Source organism: Ambystoma mexicanum, chromosome 7q (assembly GCF_040938575.1).
Source record: "Ambystoma mexicanum isolate Mex_15411 chromosome 7q, UKY_AmexF1_1, whole genome shotgun sequence".
Lineage (NCBI taxonomy): Eukaryota > Metazoa > Chordata > Amphibia > Caudata > Ambystomatidae > Ambystoma > Ambystoma mexicanum.
Window position 1 is genome coordinate 814,006,858 of NC_090941.1, and position 18,629 is coordinate 814,025,486.

At 42.4% G+C, this 18,629-nt stretch overlaps 1 protein-coding gene across 6 annotated transcripts in view; it reads right to left on the reverse strand.

The window, feature by feature from the left end:
* CNTN5 (contactin 5) overlaps nt 1–18,629 on the reverse strand; it is a 3,106,629-nt gene that overhangs the window by 2,213,286 nt on the left and 874,714 nt on the right. For all 6 annotated transcript variants that reach the window (XM_069639123.1, XM_069639125.1, XM_069639124.1 and 3 more), the window contains one exon: nt 11,690–11,820. In XM_069639123.1, coding sequence (XP_069495224.1) covers nt 11,690–11,820 — 131 coding nt within the window. The remainder of the gene's footprint in view (nt 1–11,689; nt 11,821–18,629) is intronic.

Below are 18,629 nucleotides of genomic sequence, written 5' to 3' on the forward strand. Positions count from 1 at the left end.
AGTAAGAGGAGATAAAGAAAAGGATATGTTTGTGGTCGACCAGAGGGGGGACTGAAGTGGGAGAATGGAAGAACAGGCTCCCGCCCTTCCCCTCTCGCGCTTGGCCTAGAGGATCACGGCCTAGACACCCGCCACGAGAGGAGTTTGCCTATCTACCAGACGACCAAATACCCTGGTACAGGAACATACGGATGTGCCCACCTACCTGCCCAGCAGCCCGCCCTGTCCATGCCGACACCTGCGGCATGGATCAACTCGACTAAACCTACACGTCGTTAGAGATGCCATGACGTCCTAGCCAACGGTCAGCACACCTGTGCAAACATGCACACCGGACACTCCCATACCAATCCACACGAAGAACATACTCAGTGCTATGACGTAGGCGACAGACATACCCACGGACGTGCATCTGTATTATTTTCCACATAGGCTCTCAAAATGCAGAAACGCAAGACGCATAATGAACTTATCTAAAAAGGTTTGCTCACGCTTCTTCTAAGAACCATGTACCATAATGAAGAATATAACGGGGACACGATACTGAGGATAGAGCAATATGATACCGTAATCTAAAGCGCTCTGCATCAAACGGTTCCACCTATGCACCAGGCCCAAGTAGGCCGCAAGCAAAAGCTTCCATGAACATTGAATGAGCAAGAGCTCGGTTGCTGACCCTGCAGAATGAGCCCGGCGAAAGCACACCGCCAAGGGCACGATGTTGCAATCTCGCACGCCGCAAGCCGACGCCAAGGTCGCACCTGCAAGATAAACCAGGCACACAGTGGGAAAAACAATATTAATTGTGCTGAATTTTGCCTCAAACACGGTCCCACCTCACGTGACAAAGCCAAACCTGACAGGATGCCAAGCCCAGGAGGAAGGAGACACCTGAATCCCACGTTTCAAGACACAGGCAGATACAATTAAAAGACTCATTGGACATCTGCAGCAGTGGGAGTAGTCGACCTCCCAACATATGAATAAATCCTCACATTGTTTACACCTACCCATAGTAAAACATTGTTGCAAATGACAGGTGCACCGCGAGCTGGGAACAGCGATGGTCCCTGACTGGGAGGCTCGTGTGTGGACCAATCAGAACATGGGGCTCTTATCACTGACGCCATTAACATTGACCAATCCTCAGAGGTCTCCATGTAACAATTTTCATGTATCAAATTGAAGGGACAGCCCAAGTATACCACCTGACTAACCCTCAACCACTAACACCGTTCTCTATATGTATGCTATACTAACCCTACCACTCGAGTAACCAATCCAGAGTGGAAATAGGTTTTTTGCTAAACTTTCTAAAGGTGACGCAAGTAGCGCGTCATACTAAGGTAAAAAGGGCCTGCGAGCCCCACGAGTGTGTGTGTGTCAGGACGGACGCGTACGATCCTTGACCCATCCCTGCCGTTTTGTCTAATAAACAGCAGAGTCACCTTGCTTCTTGCGTGTGTCTCATACTCTATCTCTTTTGGGATATACGGGAGGAGTTGGGGCCTCCCTGCCCAGAGGTCTACGGACGGCCCGGCCGACCCCGGCAGAATTTCCCCCCCCCGACAAGAGTCTTCAGGAATGTGTTTGATGAAGCACCCACATGTTCCGTGGGTCAATGAAAGAAATGCTCAGTATTGATTGTCGCAACTGCCATCATCATGCACCCCATGAGCAGTCATCCACTTCTTCTATTAGGGCCTGATTTATGGAATTTGTAGCACTTTGCAAAGTGTCTTTGCACTGCAAAAAAGTGTCCAAAGCAAAGACACACAGGAAGGGGTTGTCTAATTGGCTGAAGGACTATTAATTAAAACATTGGATACTGGCTTTATTCTTTAGTAGCCGAGCCGCAAATCCTGACGTCCAGATTTAGATACGTGACATCTCACCAAACCAGCTGTAGTGGATGCAGCATAGCCATGAAAAATATACTTAAGGTTGACATGAGTAATGTTGAATAAATAATTCCTTTCCTGGCATATGAGGAAGTGTGACAAATATCTGATCATCGAGCTGTGTTCTTTCTTTATACACAGTCAAGGTGTGAGTGTGAAAAATGAAAACAGGTGCAAATGAGAATGCAACAAAAACGTGAAAGGTGGGTGTAAAGACGATCGGACCATGGCACAGGTGGGTAGAGATGGCCCAAAGCCACAGCCAACAGGCATAAGGGAAAGCTTTCGTTGTCTGCATTATGACTGGCTGTGGCGTAAACTCAGGCTGCTAATGCACAGTAGGTCTTGATTTAATAAATGCTTGACATACTCTTTGTTTAGCGTGAAATCACCTCTCAACATGTGATAAAAGCTTCTTTAAAAAATGTATGATCTGATTAAAGTGTTGTTCTTTTCCCCGAACAAAGGTCTAAAAGCCAAATCCACGTCTGCTGCTGCGATGGCGCCTTACTTGATAGTGTACAGTGTTTTAATGAGACATGAAATACATTGTGGTTTCTGTAATGAGCTATTTCAAATATTCTAAAAGACTACTGTCCACTTTAAGTGGTAGGGTTTTTATTGCTGCAAACCTCTTGGTTTTCATGGCTTAAACGTTGTTTATGGTATGCATACATTTTTTTTTTTTATTTTACTTGATAAGGCCAGAACTTTGTGTCGTTCAAGGTCTGCCTGCTTTCAAGAAATGTATCCAGAAAAGTAGGGCCGAAAGGGATCCTACTTGGTAGCAACCACCTGCCACCGGGCGCAATAACATTCCGTACCGGGGACTGAAGGGCCCGCATGGCAGTGGCCACATGAAACATTTTCTTTTTCCATTGCACTCGAACCGCTGGAAAGAGAAAACTAATAGTTGTACTACTTATTTGGTTGTTACATGGGGCGGATGCCATGGGAAATGGGCGCGGGGAGAGTCACAGCCGTTCATTGAGATTGGTTTGGCTTCTTGGTCCCCAGAAGTGATCCACAAACATTTGTGGTTCACCAAACCTTTGAAGTGCTGACCCTCTACTCTTTGCATTTCAATTTGCAGGGAGCGATCTTACCAGACATGAAGTATTAACTCTTGTGAATTCCAGGATATCAGTCAACGGAAAGTGAGATTTTAACTTTTAAACTGTTTCGTAGAATTTCTGAGTAGCTAGGTCATCCACTCACTCAAGTGGAATGTATCTTCAGGGAAGCACAAAACATGTGAGGGTATCTCATGCGAAACTTCAAGGGTAACGAGGACCATAGAACTACACCAATTGAGACTGAAGGTGTTGGGATGCAAGTGCAACTTCCTAGACACAAAGAGATTCACATTGCGAAATATACATTAGCCGGCATTGTAGTGCTAGCGGGTCTCGTTGGGCTCAGTAGAATGTGCATGTACCCATTTTGTAGTAGGCTTTGACACACATTAGAAACTCAATATAGCTTTACAGAAGGAACAACAATGTATTCACGCTGCAGTTGCAGAGGTTGAAGATAGGGTGATGTATTATGCGTTTAGCGTTAATGTGCAATGTTATGTTTTAAGGTATTTGCAAGTGGGTAGGCAAAGGAGATGGAGTCATAGAAGTGTAGTAAAGGCGAGGTCTGTGGGCTAAGCTAGCAAGAGTTCTGCCATGTTGTGTTTCAGGGCTTGTTGTAGGATGCGTTTTTTGGAAGTGGGAAACAGGCTCAATGTGGAGCTGCAGCTCTGTCCAGTTAGCCCTGATATAAGTCCCCTTTCTCTCCCTCCAGCAAGAATCTATGGTGGCAAGGTCACAGAGTGGTATTAACAATTAATTGAACCAATCTGTAGAGCTTGGTGGAGCTGGGAATGGAATGTCGTGTCCACTGAGGAAGGGTAGGGATTTGCCCTTTTAAGGTTACAGCCATGTGAGCAAGGCATCGGGTTCTGTGATGCCATGAGGTTTGGCAAAGATTTAGAGCACTACTGCCGCTACCCGAATAGCAGTCTTCCTATTTGAACTGCAGGCGCTGCACTTAGGGACAAATAAATTAGGGAAATTCAGACACAAAAGTGGTGCCGTGAACACGGCATTCATGGGCAAATGGGTTGCCAGAGAGATAAGGGAGGAGACGTGCCAGGGCTGTGCACTGATTAGGGATGGGAGGAGCAGAGGTGATGCCAATATATGTATCTACAAGTATGGGGAGCCGCTTGTGGGTACCACACTATCTGTTATAATGAGGAGAACCATTGTATTATGAAAGCAGAGTTGACCTTGCTATTCACCCTTTGATCAGGATCCGATGGAGGGGTGCACATCATATGATGGTCAAGAAGGTTATACTCGTTAAAGAAATGTATTATGGTATCAATGTTTCTGGTAGTTAATAAGCTCTCAAGTTTCATAGTGACTAAGTAGTAGGTCACGTGTTTAGGGGAATGTGTTTTAGATAATGTGTGACCAATTGACTATAGGGGATAATTAGAACTGTGTATAGGTCTTAGCCTATGGGGAGTGTTGTAATCTCTTGTATGCATAATGCATAGTTCCGTTAATAGGCAGTTTTCAGCTATAAAAGATGTACATTCTTTGGGTAGGGAGGGCTCTGTGTTGGTTTGGTTGTATGAACTGACTGATCTTTTGTATATGATAAAACTTTGTTTACCTTGCAAATGGTGCATTGATTATTTGGCCTATTGGGATTGTTTTTATCGATCAGTCTTCGGGTCATTCACCCCCCCAAAGTTTCAACAACCACTCGACTGAATAATCCAACACCCTTTCTGAACAGCTCAGCAACAATATTGAGAAAAAGCTGAAAAATGTTATCAAAATGACCACTAAAAATGCAGCAGTTGAGAGAAGGTACTTTTTATAAAGAACCATAACATTTCATGTATCATTAAAGGTCGATGTACACAGAAGGTCCTGCAGGCAGCAATAGAAAGACAGTGTACGGAAAAAAGTGTGGGCTAGTTACAATGTATTAGAAAATATTTGAGGCTACATGAAAAGCACATCTCTACTAAAGACTTGCAGATTCCTCCTCCTTTCCTCATTTTGATGTGCTGTTTACGACGGTTCAAGAACATAAATCACACTGCATGGGTCCCTGGTGCTCGATCTGACCATGGTTCAGATATGAACATGGTGTCCAAGGCAGCGTCCAGATGGTGGGCGTGTACCTAAATTGACAGATCATCAATCGGTGCTGCCTATGTCCTTGTAAACATCACAAGAGCTGCACTCATGCACAAATTATGGGACCATTTCCGAGAACATCTGGGCATATAACATTAATCTGGAGAATTGTGTTCAAATATGAGTCACAAAAAGGGACATTGAGCAACTTGCCTTGATTGGTGACTCTCAGAGCAATAGATAATGTCAATGGAAATGACTTTCCTCACTGCTTAGAGTTGTATCTCATTCGCCTAATCTCAGAGTCTCCTGATATGAATGTGATAGTTTTATGTATTTTATTTATTTGTGCATTTGTAAAGCTCACACAGCCCAACGCCATCTATGTGCTGATACTTTAGAATATGGTTACAAGTTTTTCAGAACTTCCATATCATACAATTTACACAGGAGTGCATATATGTAACATTTGCAAGAGTTACATGCTGACTTAAACAGTAAGAATACTTATCCTCTATACAATCAAGAGTTATATACTGACTTAAACACCGAAAAAAACTGCAGTTACAATGGCTAAGGCTATGTAAACATAGTGTTTGTTATGTAGGCGGCAGAGATGTCACCAATGATTCATAGTATTAAGAGGTTCCTTAGGCTACTAAAAGAGATGAATAATGTTTGTACGCACAGACATGTTTCATGTGCAGACCCATGTCACACATTCCAATGTGGTGATCCTGATGTGGGCAGTGCCAACAAAAACAGACAATAAACCTATGCATCACTCAATAGAACCAAGGGGCAAAACACAATTTTTTTTGTTGGGCTTAAAATAGATTAAAATCTGTGCCTGGAACTGTGTGCAAATCACTTAAAGGATGTTATGTCACCTAAACATTGATTCCACATTGTGATCTTTGTGCAAGTGTGCGCAGTGGTGCTCATCACACACTACATGTTGCACGTGGGAGACCACCACCATCAGGCATTGCAACTATAAATGAAACTTCGGGATGTGAGCTACCTTGGATCAATTCAATAATAACAACAAATACACAACCTGAAGTATGACATATTATATGGGCCTGATTCAAGGAAGTGTTTTATAATGGTGCAACCGCATAGGAAAACGTTCCATGAATCATGTCCTAAATGTCACTGTCGTATGCATTGTCATACTCAATTACAGTGCTATTGTGACAACCAATCGAACAGCGTGGGCTCCTACTCATGGAACATTCTCTAGGTCCTACTCATGGAACAGTCGCCTCACCTCTCTGAAATCAATGTACATTCACATGGAACTCAGGATACTGCTAAAGACACTCCTTTTCAGGTTACTTGGATTCCTCTCACTTACAGCGTTGTCTTGTTGCCACACTATTTGCACATCTGTCTTATTTTCTTGACTTGTTCCAAGGTTATTAAGGTCCAAACAACACTTTCCTTTCCCCTTTTCTCTACACGTTCTCCTACTTTTTCTTAGTCTGTTACAATGCTCCAAAGTAGACTGTACTGATTCATGGAATTATGTGCATGTAAAACAGGGATTGGCGTGCCATTCTGCCCTCAAATCCCCGTTGTACATGCAAATAATTCCATGAATTAGGGCAATGTAGTAAAATAATGCAGACAGGAAGCATATATTCAGATTAAAGTGTTAGCCTAAACTAGTGACAGCCTCTAACTCCCTATAACCTAGGTTGGTTATTGATCTCCCATTACCGTCACCCTCTCCTGCTCATCAGTTTGTCCCCATTTTTCTCCCTGTTTAACAACATTGGTTTAATACATGGAAACTTATCTTTGCACCATAAAATATTGCCTGAAGCTCCTGTATTGATTTTACAAAATGTAAAGTCATTTTAGGAATCATAATTAAGCACTGGTGTCCCAAGGTCAGTGTACTGCTAGGGTTTGGGTCCTGGAGATCATGATGTAACAGGGACTTTAAGGAGAATTGAGGCTTTTATCATGCAGAGGCGACTGGGCATAGCTCGGGCAGCACCGAAAAAAGAATCAGAGAGGACATCATTGATGCGCTGTAATGTGTTGCCAGGGAGATTTAGCACAGCAGGAGGAGATCAGAGGCTTAATGGTGCTGGTACAGCGTGTTGCATAAATCGACCGGAGAGTAGAGGCTGGTCTCAGGAGGGGCATGGAAGAGCAGGGGGTTTAGAGCAGATAAAGACAGTGAGTGGTGATAGCAGAGGCGGAGCTGGATGAGAAGGCAAGACATTTAGTGTGGTAGCATGGTGAAGTTCAACAGCAAGGTGGATAGGACTGGGCGGTAGCACGTACCATGCATCAAACATGTAAATTGTGGGAGGCGGTTGGGCAAAATGGGTTGGCAAAATGTGCATGGCAGTAATGGGTAAGCAGGGGGCGCAGGCCCGAGAGGGCAGACTCATAGGGCGAGGGAGTTGGAAAGGAAGATAAGCATAGCGAAAGTTGTCAGAGAGACAGGGGACAGTGGGTGAGAATGCTCATTGTGGTCCATCTTTGCAGCAATGAGGACTTTTGCCCAGCTGGCATCTAATTGTGCCTGGATTTCTCCAATCCTGTTTGGATTAGCTTCCCTGAATGTTCTGAAAAGGGTGCTAAACTATACCAATAATCTACACCCTGGCGAGGTAGAGCCATGCAGAAAATGTGTGACCTCTAACAACTAGTAGAGCCTGAAGATTCTGAAGCCACATTGCTTGCACATCCTGTGTATTTGGCCACAACTATAGCTTAAGGGTGGGGTAGCATCTCACCTCTCACACCCACCGGCAATATTCTGAGCGTATCCAGGGCACGCGATAGCATTTCTATGCTCTTTCTGTCTCTATAATGCCTCAATTACATCTAACTATGCCATGGACTAGAGACATGGCTACCTGGTAGGACATTCGCCTATGCTTTTTCCTTTTGTAATGGGATCATTTCTTCGTTCTCTACCTTTTTAGGAGATGAACCTTTACCACTCAGCATAGATCCACATTGCTCCCCTATTAGATTCTGAGGTTGCACTACTAAGAGAAGTTCCTCATCCTTGGATTGTCTTCCTTTGGACAAATTTTAGATGAGTGTCTGTGTCCGTTTTTGACCTGAAGGTAGGGTCTCTATACTTTTCTGATGTACTGTACTGTTAGGAGGGGTTTCCACTTTGCACTCTAGTTACGTAACCACTGGGATGGTAGTGAACGCCAAGATCGATTTAGGCTTTCCTCTCCCTCTTTTGCCTTGTTGGATTAACTTAACTGTATATTCACGGCATAGATGCAGGAGCGATATGTTCCTTGACATTATCCTATAAAATCCTATAAACTTCTCACCTCTGACTATCTCCGAGAGTAGAGGGTGGGGCTACTTCCTGATTATTACTATTGGGATCATATCCATTAATTGCTTGCACGGGGTGTTGTATGGGGTTGTAAGATCAGGTCAAGTGATGTTTTTAATCCTGTAGTTTTTTACTTCCATTGATGTATTGTCTTACACTTTTCTTTTTCTCTTCTTTCTATATGCTCTTCCTTGATTTGATGTAACCTTAGTTCTGAGCAAGACTAAGATGGAACGTATTGACCATCCTGGTGAAATAAGAAAGTACCATATGAAGATGAAGGGACACATGGAATAGCACCAAGACATTCTTTTATCGTCTGTGAACAAGTGCCCTGTTGTAAATTTATATGTGAAGAACTACATGTATTTTACATTATTGATGACCTAATCTGTCCTGTCCTGAGGAAGACGACTGTCAAGCCTTCTCTCTCTTACAAGGTTATGAGACAGACAGCTTAGACATTGTTAATTAGTCGTCAAAACTACCTGCATTAGCTACCAGTACAGCCCATGAGACTGTTGGTTAGCTGTACTAGGTATGGGTTGTTGACTACTATGGTCAGATTGGAGACAAGTTTTGCATTTTTTTGGTATACACTGATGCAATTCTGCATGTCTTTGTATAATACAATGGATTTGTTGTTTGGGGACAACCTATTTATCCTACAGGAAACATTTATTGTCTTGACCTGTATGGAATGGTGCCCGTCATATATATATATATATGATTTTACGTCTACTAAACCTATATGCACTTTAATTGGATATGTGTAATATTGATTGTGTGTTTTTATTCTGCTTTATTGTGATTTTTGTACTATGTGTAATAGAATTGAATACGTGTTTATTAAAGATTAATTGATAAATAATTTTATTCGCCTTGACCTGGTCTATCTACCCATCCAGCGCCTACTCAATGAGCATTTCATTCGGTTGATTGATTCTATGGTTTGATTCACGTGAACCTCCCTCTCTTTCTTGTGTTTATTGTTCTGTGCTTCCCCTGGGTTCACGTTGTTGGGGACTCCTATCCTGGATTACAAGCACTGACAGTACCTGCACGTAATGTCCTGTGACCTCCTAAGTAAATGTATGTACTAAATCCTCCATTCATTCGCTGGGAATTTGCTGAGGGACTATTTTCACATACACTGTGTACTTTCAAGAGCCGCATATGTTATTCTAGCTCTGCAGATCATGTTCTTTGGCTGTACAAGTTTGTATGGTTATCTGAGCCTTATTTGATGCCCCCGCTGCAATGTGGACTGTAACTCAGTCTTCAGGGTCGATAACACCTATTTCAGCCCTTGGGCAGGATCCATAAAACCAAATTAAACACCCTTGGTGCGCTTGTGACTTTTTCACACGGACTGCATGTCCATTAACACCCGGTACAACCCTTGGGCTAGACCTATAGCGTTGTCATTAGAACATTGGAATACTGTAGGTTCTAGTGCCAACAATTTAGTGTCAATGAGCACTAAATGGGTAATATAAGTCTTCTGTCCCAGCATTCCAATAGTTTTCATTTGTCTTTCCTGGTTTTAAACAGAACATTATTGCGTCGCTTTATTAAGGCAATTGGCTTGTACCAAAGCCCTCAGGATGTGGCATTACTGCTTAATTCTCTTGCTAACTGAAACAAAAGAATAATTTGCAAGGTGGTTAGGGAATTGGTTTCTACATTTTGGAATGCTCTTAGCAAATTAATTTATTCAAGTCAATGGTACTTGGCATTGCAGTGCTGATACAAATGCAATTTCATGCTGCATGTTTGCAATACTCTACCTGCCAGCTCATTGGTCAAGATGACTCAGGGAACGACAATGGATTGGAGGTTACAACTAAGAAAGTGTGGACTTTTGTGTTTGAAGTGTTTCTTGGAAAGCGTAATTAGGAGCATTGCCTCAACACCAACATATTTTTTTGTCGAATTATAGGTTCGAGTTGAGCAGGGACTTCAAGTGGCAAAGCCACCGAATGGTTGTGACTAAACATTTTTCTTTGGTCTTGACATATTTTATGTTAGATCGACAATCTCACTAAATCTTCCCATCTTTGAATGCAGCCTCAAAAAATCTTAAGAGTTTAAGCATATGATTGATGCAGTGCAGTGCCACACCTGTGTTTCTTCCTCCACCTGAAATGATGCAGAACATTTTCTGATACAATTCGCTTGAGGAAGTGCCTCACTTTGCACACTCCCCTTCACTGCTGGCAGCTGTACTCATCCCACGAACTGCCTTGGCGTGTCAGTGTGTCATAAAAGCTAATTCAGGTGCATGCCACTCTCCAGATATTTAGAACTATCAGACAAGATCCCTCACCATTGGCTGTGCTTGCTATGGCTGATGGGCGTTATACTGCAAAACATCAGGAAAATCGTAGCTGGCAAAACTCTGTAATGCTTATAAATAAACAAGCCTGGATCTTATTTGTTTCTAACTAACAGAATAGGTTCAAATAGACTAAAACACTTGGGATTAAAACCTTTGATCAGACTTTTCATAATTACCTGCTGTGCATCAACACAAGAGCAACACAGAGCATGTCAGTATCTGTTCTAATGATGCACACACATGTGCACATGTCCTCTTGTCCTTCCTACACAAACGAATTCCACACCAACAATTACACACACACACACACACACACACATACACGCGCATGGGTAGCCCCACAACCTACCAAATGACACAATCCTTCAGTGCCTTTTAAGGGATAGCTTCAACTAAGTACAGACAAGAATAGTATTCCAATGTTGTCAGCTATGCTGTTTTAAATAATGAACAAGGCCACTTCACTTTCAACAGAACGATGGCATGTTGAATCAGACAACAGTGGGAAATCGTGGCGACACAGAATGTGCACGTTTAAGTAGCACTCCCAAGGGTGACTGTATATGCATTCTAGACTTTTGATTATAAAAAAAAAACAACAGTGGATTTCAGACGTAGTCTGCTAGTTCAAATGAGGCCTGCGCCTAGCTCCGCGGCTGAGACAGACTATAAGGAATAAACAGATGACTTTTTGTTTGTACAATACATCTTTTGAAGAATGCGACGGGAGAGGAAGAAACACAACACATCAAACCGGTTAATAATTTAGCGAATGAGCAATCCACTCAGTGACAAGCATCAGTTTCCCTGAAAGCCTAGCAGGACTTAGAAAGCATTATTTTAAAGTTTACAAGCTCGCTGCAGAGCCCGCACGGAGCTAAATGGAGCCGGATGTATAATTTATCACAGTTTGTTTTTCCTTTGCTCTTTCTTCTCTCATTTTCTTGAAATAATAGCGTGTTTGTTGTCTTACCTGACAGACACCCGGTGATTGACAGGAACAGGAACAGTTGCCATGGTGACGCCATCCTTGGCCGCTGGGGACTTTGATGCCTTGTTGGTGTGACTGTTAGCAGCTCTGACGTGTCCTCATTAAAGTCCAGCCTGTCGAGACAGAAGGCCGCCATCAGTTAGGAAAATAAAACGTGTACTTAGAGAATGATGGCCAAATCAAAGCACAAGGTTGGCCAGTGGGACAATTAAAACATTGTTCGACACGCGTTGAATGCTCAATGAGAGCTGACAAAGCTTTGATGTTTAAGTAAAAAGCAACCCATGGACAACCGCATGGATTCATACATTAAATATATGTTGTACAAAGTTGGGCCCAAAACTCTGAAGGACCCTTGCCAACTTTCTTTAATTTCATCAAATACATGGACGTCACTTTTGTACATTATTTTTCATAGCAGTGTGTGCATATACTTAGGATTTCTTTAGCAAACGTGGTGATTGTCTGCCCCCTTCTGAGAACAGCATAAGTGGAGATCAGGTAGTGAGTGACTGCGCTTCCACAGGGAGCATCCGTCCATCTATTATTAACAACCCCTGCCTTTGTTTGTCGCCTCTCTGATAATCTAGGTTGCTACATGTTTGGCGAACAACCTCTTCTCTGCATCCTCTTTGCTCCTACCTTCTGGGAGATGACTATGTTCATAAATATTGCAAGTCCTTTCTCCTCCTGCAGCCACTACATAGACAATGAACGCTATTTCGTTTTTGCTAAAAATAAATCAGCAAATATTCATTTTATGATACATACTTTGACTTTGGTTTTAGCACATCGTATTGGCTTTGCTAGTTCTACATAAATGCTAGAACGACTTATGTCATACAATGCTGTGGATGTGGTTGTAGGATTAATAGATTCGGATTTGCATCAAATCAGACTGTAAACCTGATGCCCCATTGTGCCTGATTCTTGGTTCAGGTTTAAAGGTGCGATAATGCCTGTTGGTTGACCAAAGCCCTATTTAATGGGGTTCTGTGGGGTGTAAACAAAGGCCCCCAAACCAACGGAAAGAAGGCAGAAGAAATTTCAAAGGTCCTTTCACATGAAATCAGGATTTTTAAACCCTGACACCAAAACGGCTTTGTATGTGTGTATGCAGAACAAAACAAGAGAAACATGTTTCCCTGTCCACACAAAGATGTCAGGGAAAAGACCTGGTGTGTGTAAACAAGATGTAATGTATCTTATGCTTTACTTGCAAAATACCAGCAACACAGAAAACGAAAAACTTTGTTATATAGGTCACATGAAGATTTCATTGAGGCCCAAGGCAGATCCTTTAGGCTTTTTGGTGGACAAACTTCACAAAGAACTAACTTCCCCACTGCAAGCCTGGCATTTACATCTCCACAGCTATTAATAACCGCAAGAAAGTGTGGCTGCTAAGAGGTTTTGAAAACAGACTTTCCCTAGCATTGGTGTCTATCAAAGGGCAGTTCTGTGCAGGCCAAAATGCTGTTTCTGGTGTATCCCAAGTATTAACAACTCCAGGCAACCAACTTCAAAGAGACTAATAAAAACACTGGCAGAGAGAGAAAAAAGTCTTGGAGCAAGGGAAGCTCATAGCACAGTCTTTTATGTGCTCAGGAATATTGAAATTGCACAGCATTACATACGTATTTGTTTGCTTATTGATCGGTTTAATTATTTCTTGAAGTGAACTTTGTAGAAAGTGAAGAATTGTTATTTGTGTCTTTTTCAATGCATGTGTGTGATTTTTTTATGTTGAGAGAAGTTTATTGTGATGTGCCACGGAAATGGTGTTTGATGTTTTAGTGTGATTGTTTTTAACATCTAATTCAAATAAATATAAATATATTTCCTGTACACAGGCCTGGTTCTTGGCTCAATGGTAGCTCAGAGGGAGGGATACAAGGGGTATTAGATGAATTGAAGATAGTGCTGAATAAAATTACTAACATTAAACCGTTTATTGTGTGTCACATAGATTGGGGAGTGAAGGAACTTCCTGTGTGCAGGGTGGCCTATCACCAAACAGTTAAACTTCAGTGAAAAAGATGGTTATGATCAATTGATAACTGTTGTTGCCTACAAATGAAGCCAACAAACATATTGGAACAAATACAATATGCTGACAGCTACTAGAACTAAGGCTTCAAGAACCTTCTACAAAGTGGTCTGCAGTCCCTCTCAAATCTCCTAGTGAACAGTGACAGACACAGCTAATAAGGTGCCAGTGTGAGGCTGAGGGGCACACTGGGCACCAGAGAGGAGGGGCTGGTGGACTGCCTATATCCTTTCCCCCTCTGGCTCTGCCACTACCAGTGAGCTTTGTGTAGGTTCCTGCATTCCCACACATGTTCATTCCAACCTGAATCTGCCCAAATCTCCTTTGGCAACCATAAATCTTTGCGGAAGTTCAGGAGAAGCGTGTGCATGTTTAGGCTGATTCTTGGTAAAAACATATAGAAAATAGCTTAAAAGGTTTCATGGATGGAGAGAAAGGTAATGGAAAGTGAGGTTTGGTGTGGGAGTTAGCAAGAGAAATTAAGTCTTGTGCACCTGTGATTGTTTTCCAAACAGGGCAACACATTACACTCTGAAGTAGGGTATCTCAGTAGATGATTGCACCTACTGCAGATATCTTTGTGTAAGATGCAGGTTCCAGGTATGGATCTGTGTAAAAAGAACTCAGCCTTTCATGCTTCAAAAGGTGATGACATTATTACATTTGAGAAATTGTAAGTTTGCATTTGTGGGATACATTGACCCACTCAGCAGAATTTCCATCCATAACCAATCTGCATTTCAGCCATTAACAGCAAAATGGCTGTGCTGACTCCTTTGAGTACCACGGCCTCGAATCAAAACTGTGTTTTGCAGCTACAAAAGGATAGCTGCACTGTTTGCCAAACACTATTGGGTAAGTTGGAACAGGGAGCACATCGAGAAAGGCTGTCAGGGTGTGTTGTGGTGTGTACTATAGAAGCAGAGTCAAACAGCAGCGCTGCTTTGCTGCTAGCCCAATGTTTCCCATTGAAAAATGGAAATATTTTACATTTAAAATGATGCCACTCTGATGCTCATTTCATCTGTTCTCCGGTACTGTGCTTTTATCAGTGAGACCCTGCCATGCCCATCCATATTCAGATGGTGCTCCAGCAGAAGAGAGCATTATCCCTGAATAACAGGCTGTGTCAGGCCAGATCCAAGAAATCAACAGGAGCTTGACTTGCAGCCGCACAGAAAAACGTTTGACATTTGGGCTACAAAATGTCAAAAAACAATGCTTCAAAAGAAACCCTAGCTCTAAGGGCACATGTCCATTTCAGTGGACCTGTGTCTTAAACAGATTGCTGTATAAGTGAAACTGACTAGGACTGCAAAACAATGTTGGGAAGTCAGAAGGAAGAGAAAACATTTTGAAATGTTCAGCCCAGCAGACTTTACCACGTGTTAAAATGTGCTGTTACAAATAAGGGAACATCCTGTTTTAAAAGTGGTATGTTGAAAAAGGCCCTGTCCTTGCCTAGCAATGTAAAGGGGGTTTTGCTCGGAAACATATATGGGATGTTTTATTTCAACAGGCTTGCTGCTGATCCAGAACAAAATAAAATAAAATAAAGAAATAAAGGCATTGGCTATAATGGAAAATTAGCCAAACAGGATTCTACTATGGCTCAAAGGACAGTTGGGGGCTGAGGGCTTCCACCAATAGAAGCCACAAAGCATTTCTGGGACACCTACTTGTTAACTTTTTCCTTTTGAAACTGACCAAGAGAAAGAAATATCACACGCTCGTCAGACTTCTGTCTTGGCTTCAACTTGAGACAAAAGATCCTATTGATTTGATTTGATTTATTTATATTGCGCACCTGAAGAACTTGATTGTGTCTGGGTGCTGATTTCAAAAACAAAAAGCAACAAGGCTTCTTCAAAGCTATAGGCAGAAATAACCATACACCATTCAATAGTTATACCAGATGATATTCTCTTAGCAGAACAGATAGGTCTTTAAGGCTTTACGGAATGCTGTGAAGGTTTTTATTTCTCGGATAATTCTCGGAAGGTTGTTGCAGAGTCTTGGTCCGTAAACACTAATCTTCTGTCCCTTTTACTTACACATCTAGACCATGGTACTTTCAACAAGTTCTTGTCACTAGATCATAGATGGTGAGCTGGGATGTAGGACAGGATTTTATCCGACAGATAACTTGGAGCTAACTGGTTCACACATTTGAACATGATACAGAGGATCTTGAACTCAATGCGCTCTTTCACCGCCAGCCAATTCAGGGATCTATGTAGGTTAGAAATGGAATCTGATTTTGACACAGTCAGACTGCCGCGTTTTGCACTACTTGTAGTCTTCAAATATGGAATCCTGGGATTCCTGCCAACAGTGCATTCCCATAATCCAAACCTGAATTGGTAAGAGTCCCTATAACTGTTGCTCGGTGCTTTTCTGCTATAAACGGCAGAATCTGTCCGAGCATTAGTAGGGTGTGGAACACAGACTGCGCCTTAGCGCTAACCTGTGCTCCACATCCCATGTTGTCCTCCCAGATAATTCCCAAATTCTTTATTTTAAGGGAGAACTCCAATTGCGAGCCCAGAAAATATGGTGATAATGTTTGAATATTCTTTTGCAACTGATATTTTGGGCCAACTAATGCAACCTCCATTTTGCTAGCATTTAGTAGCAGTTGATTAGAAAATATCCAGGCTTGTACCTCCTTTAGGCACTGTTCCACAAGCAAAAAAGTCTCCTCTGATCTCTCTACTCTCAGGAACACCTGAGTGTCATCTGCATAAGAATGGAATTTTACCTGTTGTTTCCTCAGTATATCCATAAGTGGTTTAATATATAGATTAAAAATAAGTGGGGAAAGTGAAAAACCCTGGGGAACCCCACACAACTGCAAGAAACAGACCGACAGAAGAAAAAAAAACATAACTCTCTGTTCCCTTCCAGTTAGAAATGACTCAAACCATTTTTAGCCTGTTCCGAGACCCTTCCTGTTAAACGGGATATCATATTATGCCTCCTTTATTGTATATATTGGCCTAAACCCAGTCGTTCTGCGAAGAAATCCGCGTTGCAAGGTTCTGACCTTACATCGACCTAGCCGCCATTTTGACAACATTCCCCATTTTGATTTCCACCTCAAAGTCACTCTGTATTCTAAAATGGTGGACAGTGTTCTCCTGCTCGTAACCTTAGCCGTCCTGACCTTTACACAGGTTAATGCCTAAACTGCCTCTAGGCTAAATGTTTGGGTCATGTAATAAGACCATGTCCTATGTTTGACCTGAAGATCAAAGGATTACTCGCGCCAACAAGTCTGATCCGCGGGCATACATTGAATACAATGTTGTTTAAATACTGAATTTGAGCACTTGTTGAACTACATTGTATAAAACATGTACTAAGGCTTAATGTCAAATTCTAAGATATAATGTTGCCATTGTGACTTGTTGTTTTATAAACTAGACGTAATCCACATGCATATAGTAGGACTAATTAGAGGCGAACTCAGCACAAACCCTAGTCTGAAAATAATTAACTTGCAGAGGGGCTGGACATTGCGATTGAGAATTGTATAAAAGATGAGAATATGTAGACGTCCAGTACCTCTCACTTCTCACACCGAAAGGGCTGGTATTTGTTGTGATATACTGAGGGACAGATAGCTATCTGATACTTTGTTCTTTTGTAAACTGTACAGTTATTTGAATAAAGATCTGAGAATCTTTATAAGCCTGTGTTTGGTGTATTTCCTTTTGTGGTACTAAGCCTCGATATTTCTCTTTTGCTTTTACAGATGGCGCCCGAATAGGGACCCTCAAGATTGATGCCATCTTGTTGAAGGTTGACGTGGCTATCGGACCGGGATCGGACGGTGTAAAAGGGGGCCCCTTTCTTGGATGAGACGTGACACCTCAAGAGCGCTGCATGACCCAATCTCTGGACGATGAGCCCGCGGTCCGAGTCGGCATCTTTACGAGGGTCCATATATCGAGGCGGGCAGATTTGCCGAAATCACTAACCACGAGGCACCTTAGTTAGAAAAATGTGTATTTCGATTGGACCTCCTTAGGATTTGATCAGGTGAGTCGTGACCCGATTCTTAAGTATCCTGATAATTTGTTTTGGCGCATTACACTTGCAAGTGCAATTATTGACCAGGTAACACCAGTATTCTGATATTCCTGGGAAATTGTCTGCCTGTTTCAGGGCGTTATTCCGCAGTGACAGACAATCTTTGGAATTTGGCCGACCGGCTTCAATGGAGGGGTCGCCGGCGTGTACTATGTACTGTAAGCACGGCATTGGTAGTATAGTATTTAACGATATTTGGCACAGACAAACTAGACATGTTTCCGAACTTCAGTGGCGAATTAATGGTAGTTTTGAAATCCCTCGTATTGAATACTTAGAATCTATACAAGTGAAGAAAAAGGCTAGACCTGCAGCATTCGATCTATTACAAAATTGGAAGAAAGAAGCTATGCAGCAGCTTAAGAGTAGAAAAAAGCACACACGCCGTCATATGACGAATGCCGAAAAAGCGTAGTTATATGACCAGAGTAGGAATATGGATAGGGTTTTCACACTTGGTATCCAGAAAATGTATCCTTCTAAAGACTTTCATGTATCTGATGAACTTATCGATAAACTGTTAAATGAACGAAGGCCTGGTGCCACTGCACCACCTCTGTATGTTTCTCTTCCTGCTGTTATTCCTCCTCCCGTTGCTCCTCCTACTCCTCCTATTGCTCCTCTTATGTTCCTCTTCCTCCCATTGTTCCTCCTCTTGTCGACGCTCCTCCACCTGCTCCTCCATCTTTGCCTACTGTTACGGGTCCAGTGGGCTTGCCTGCCGCGCCAGCGATAGTACCTCTGTATCCGGATGTTCAAAATTTGCCTACACTCCCT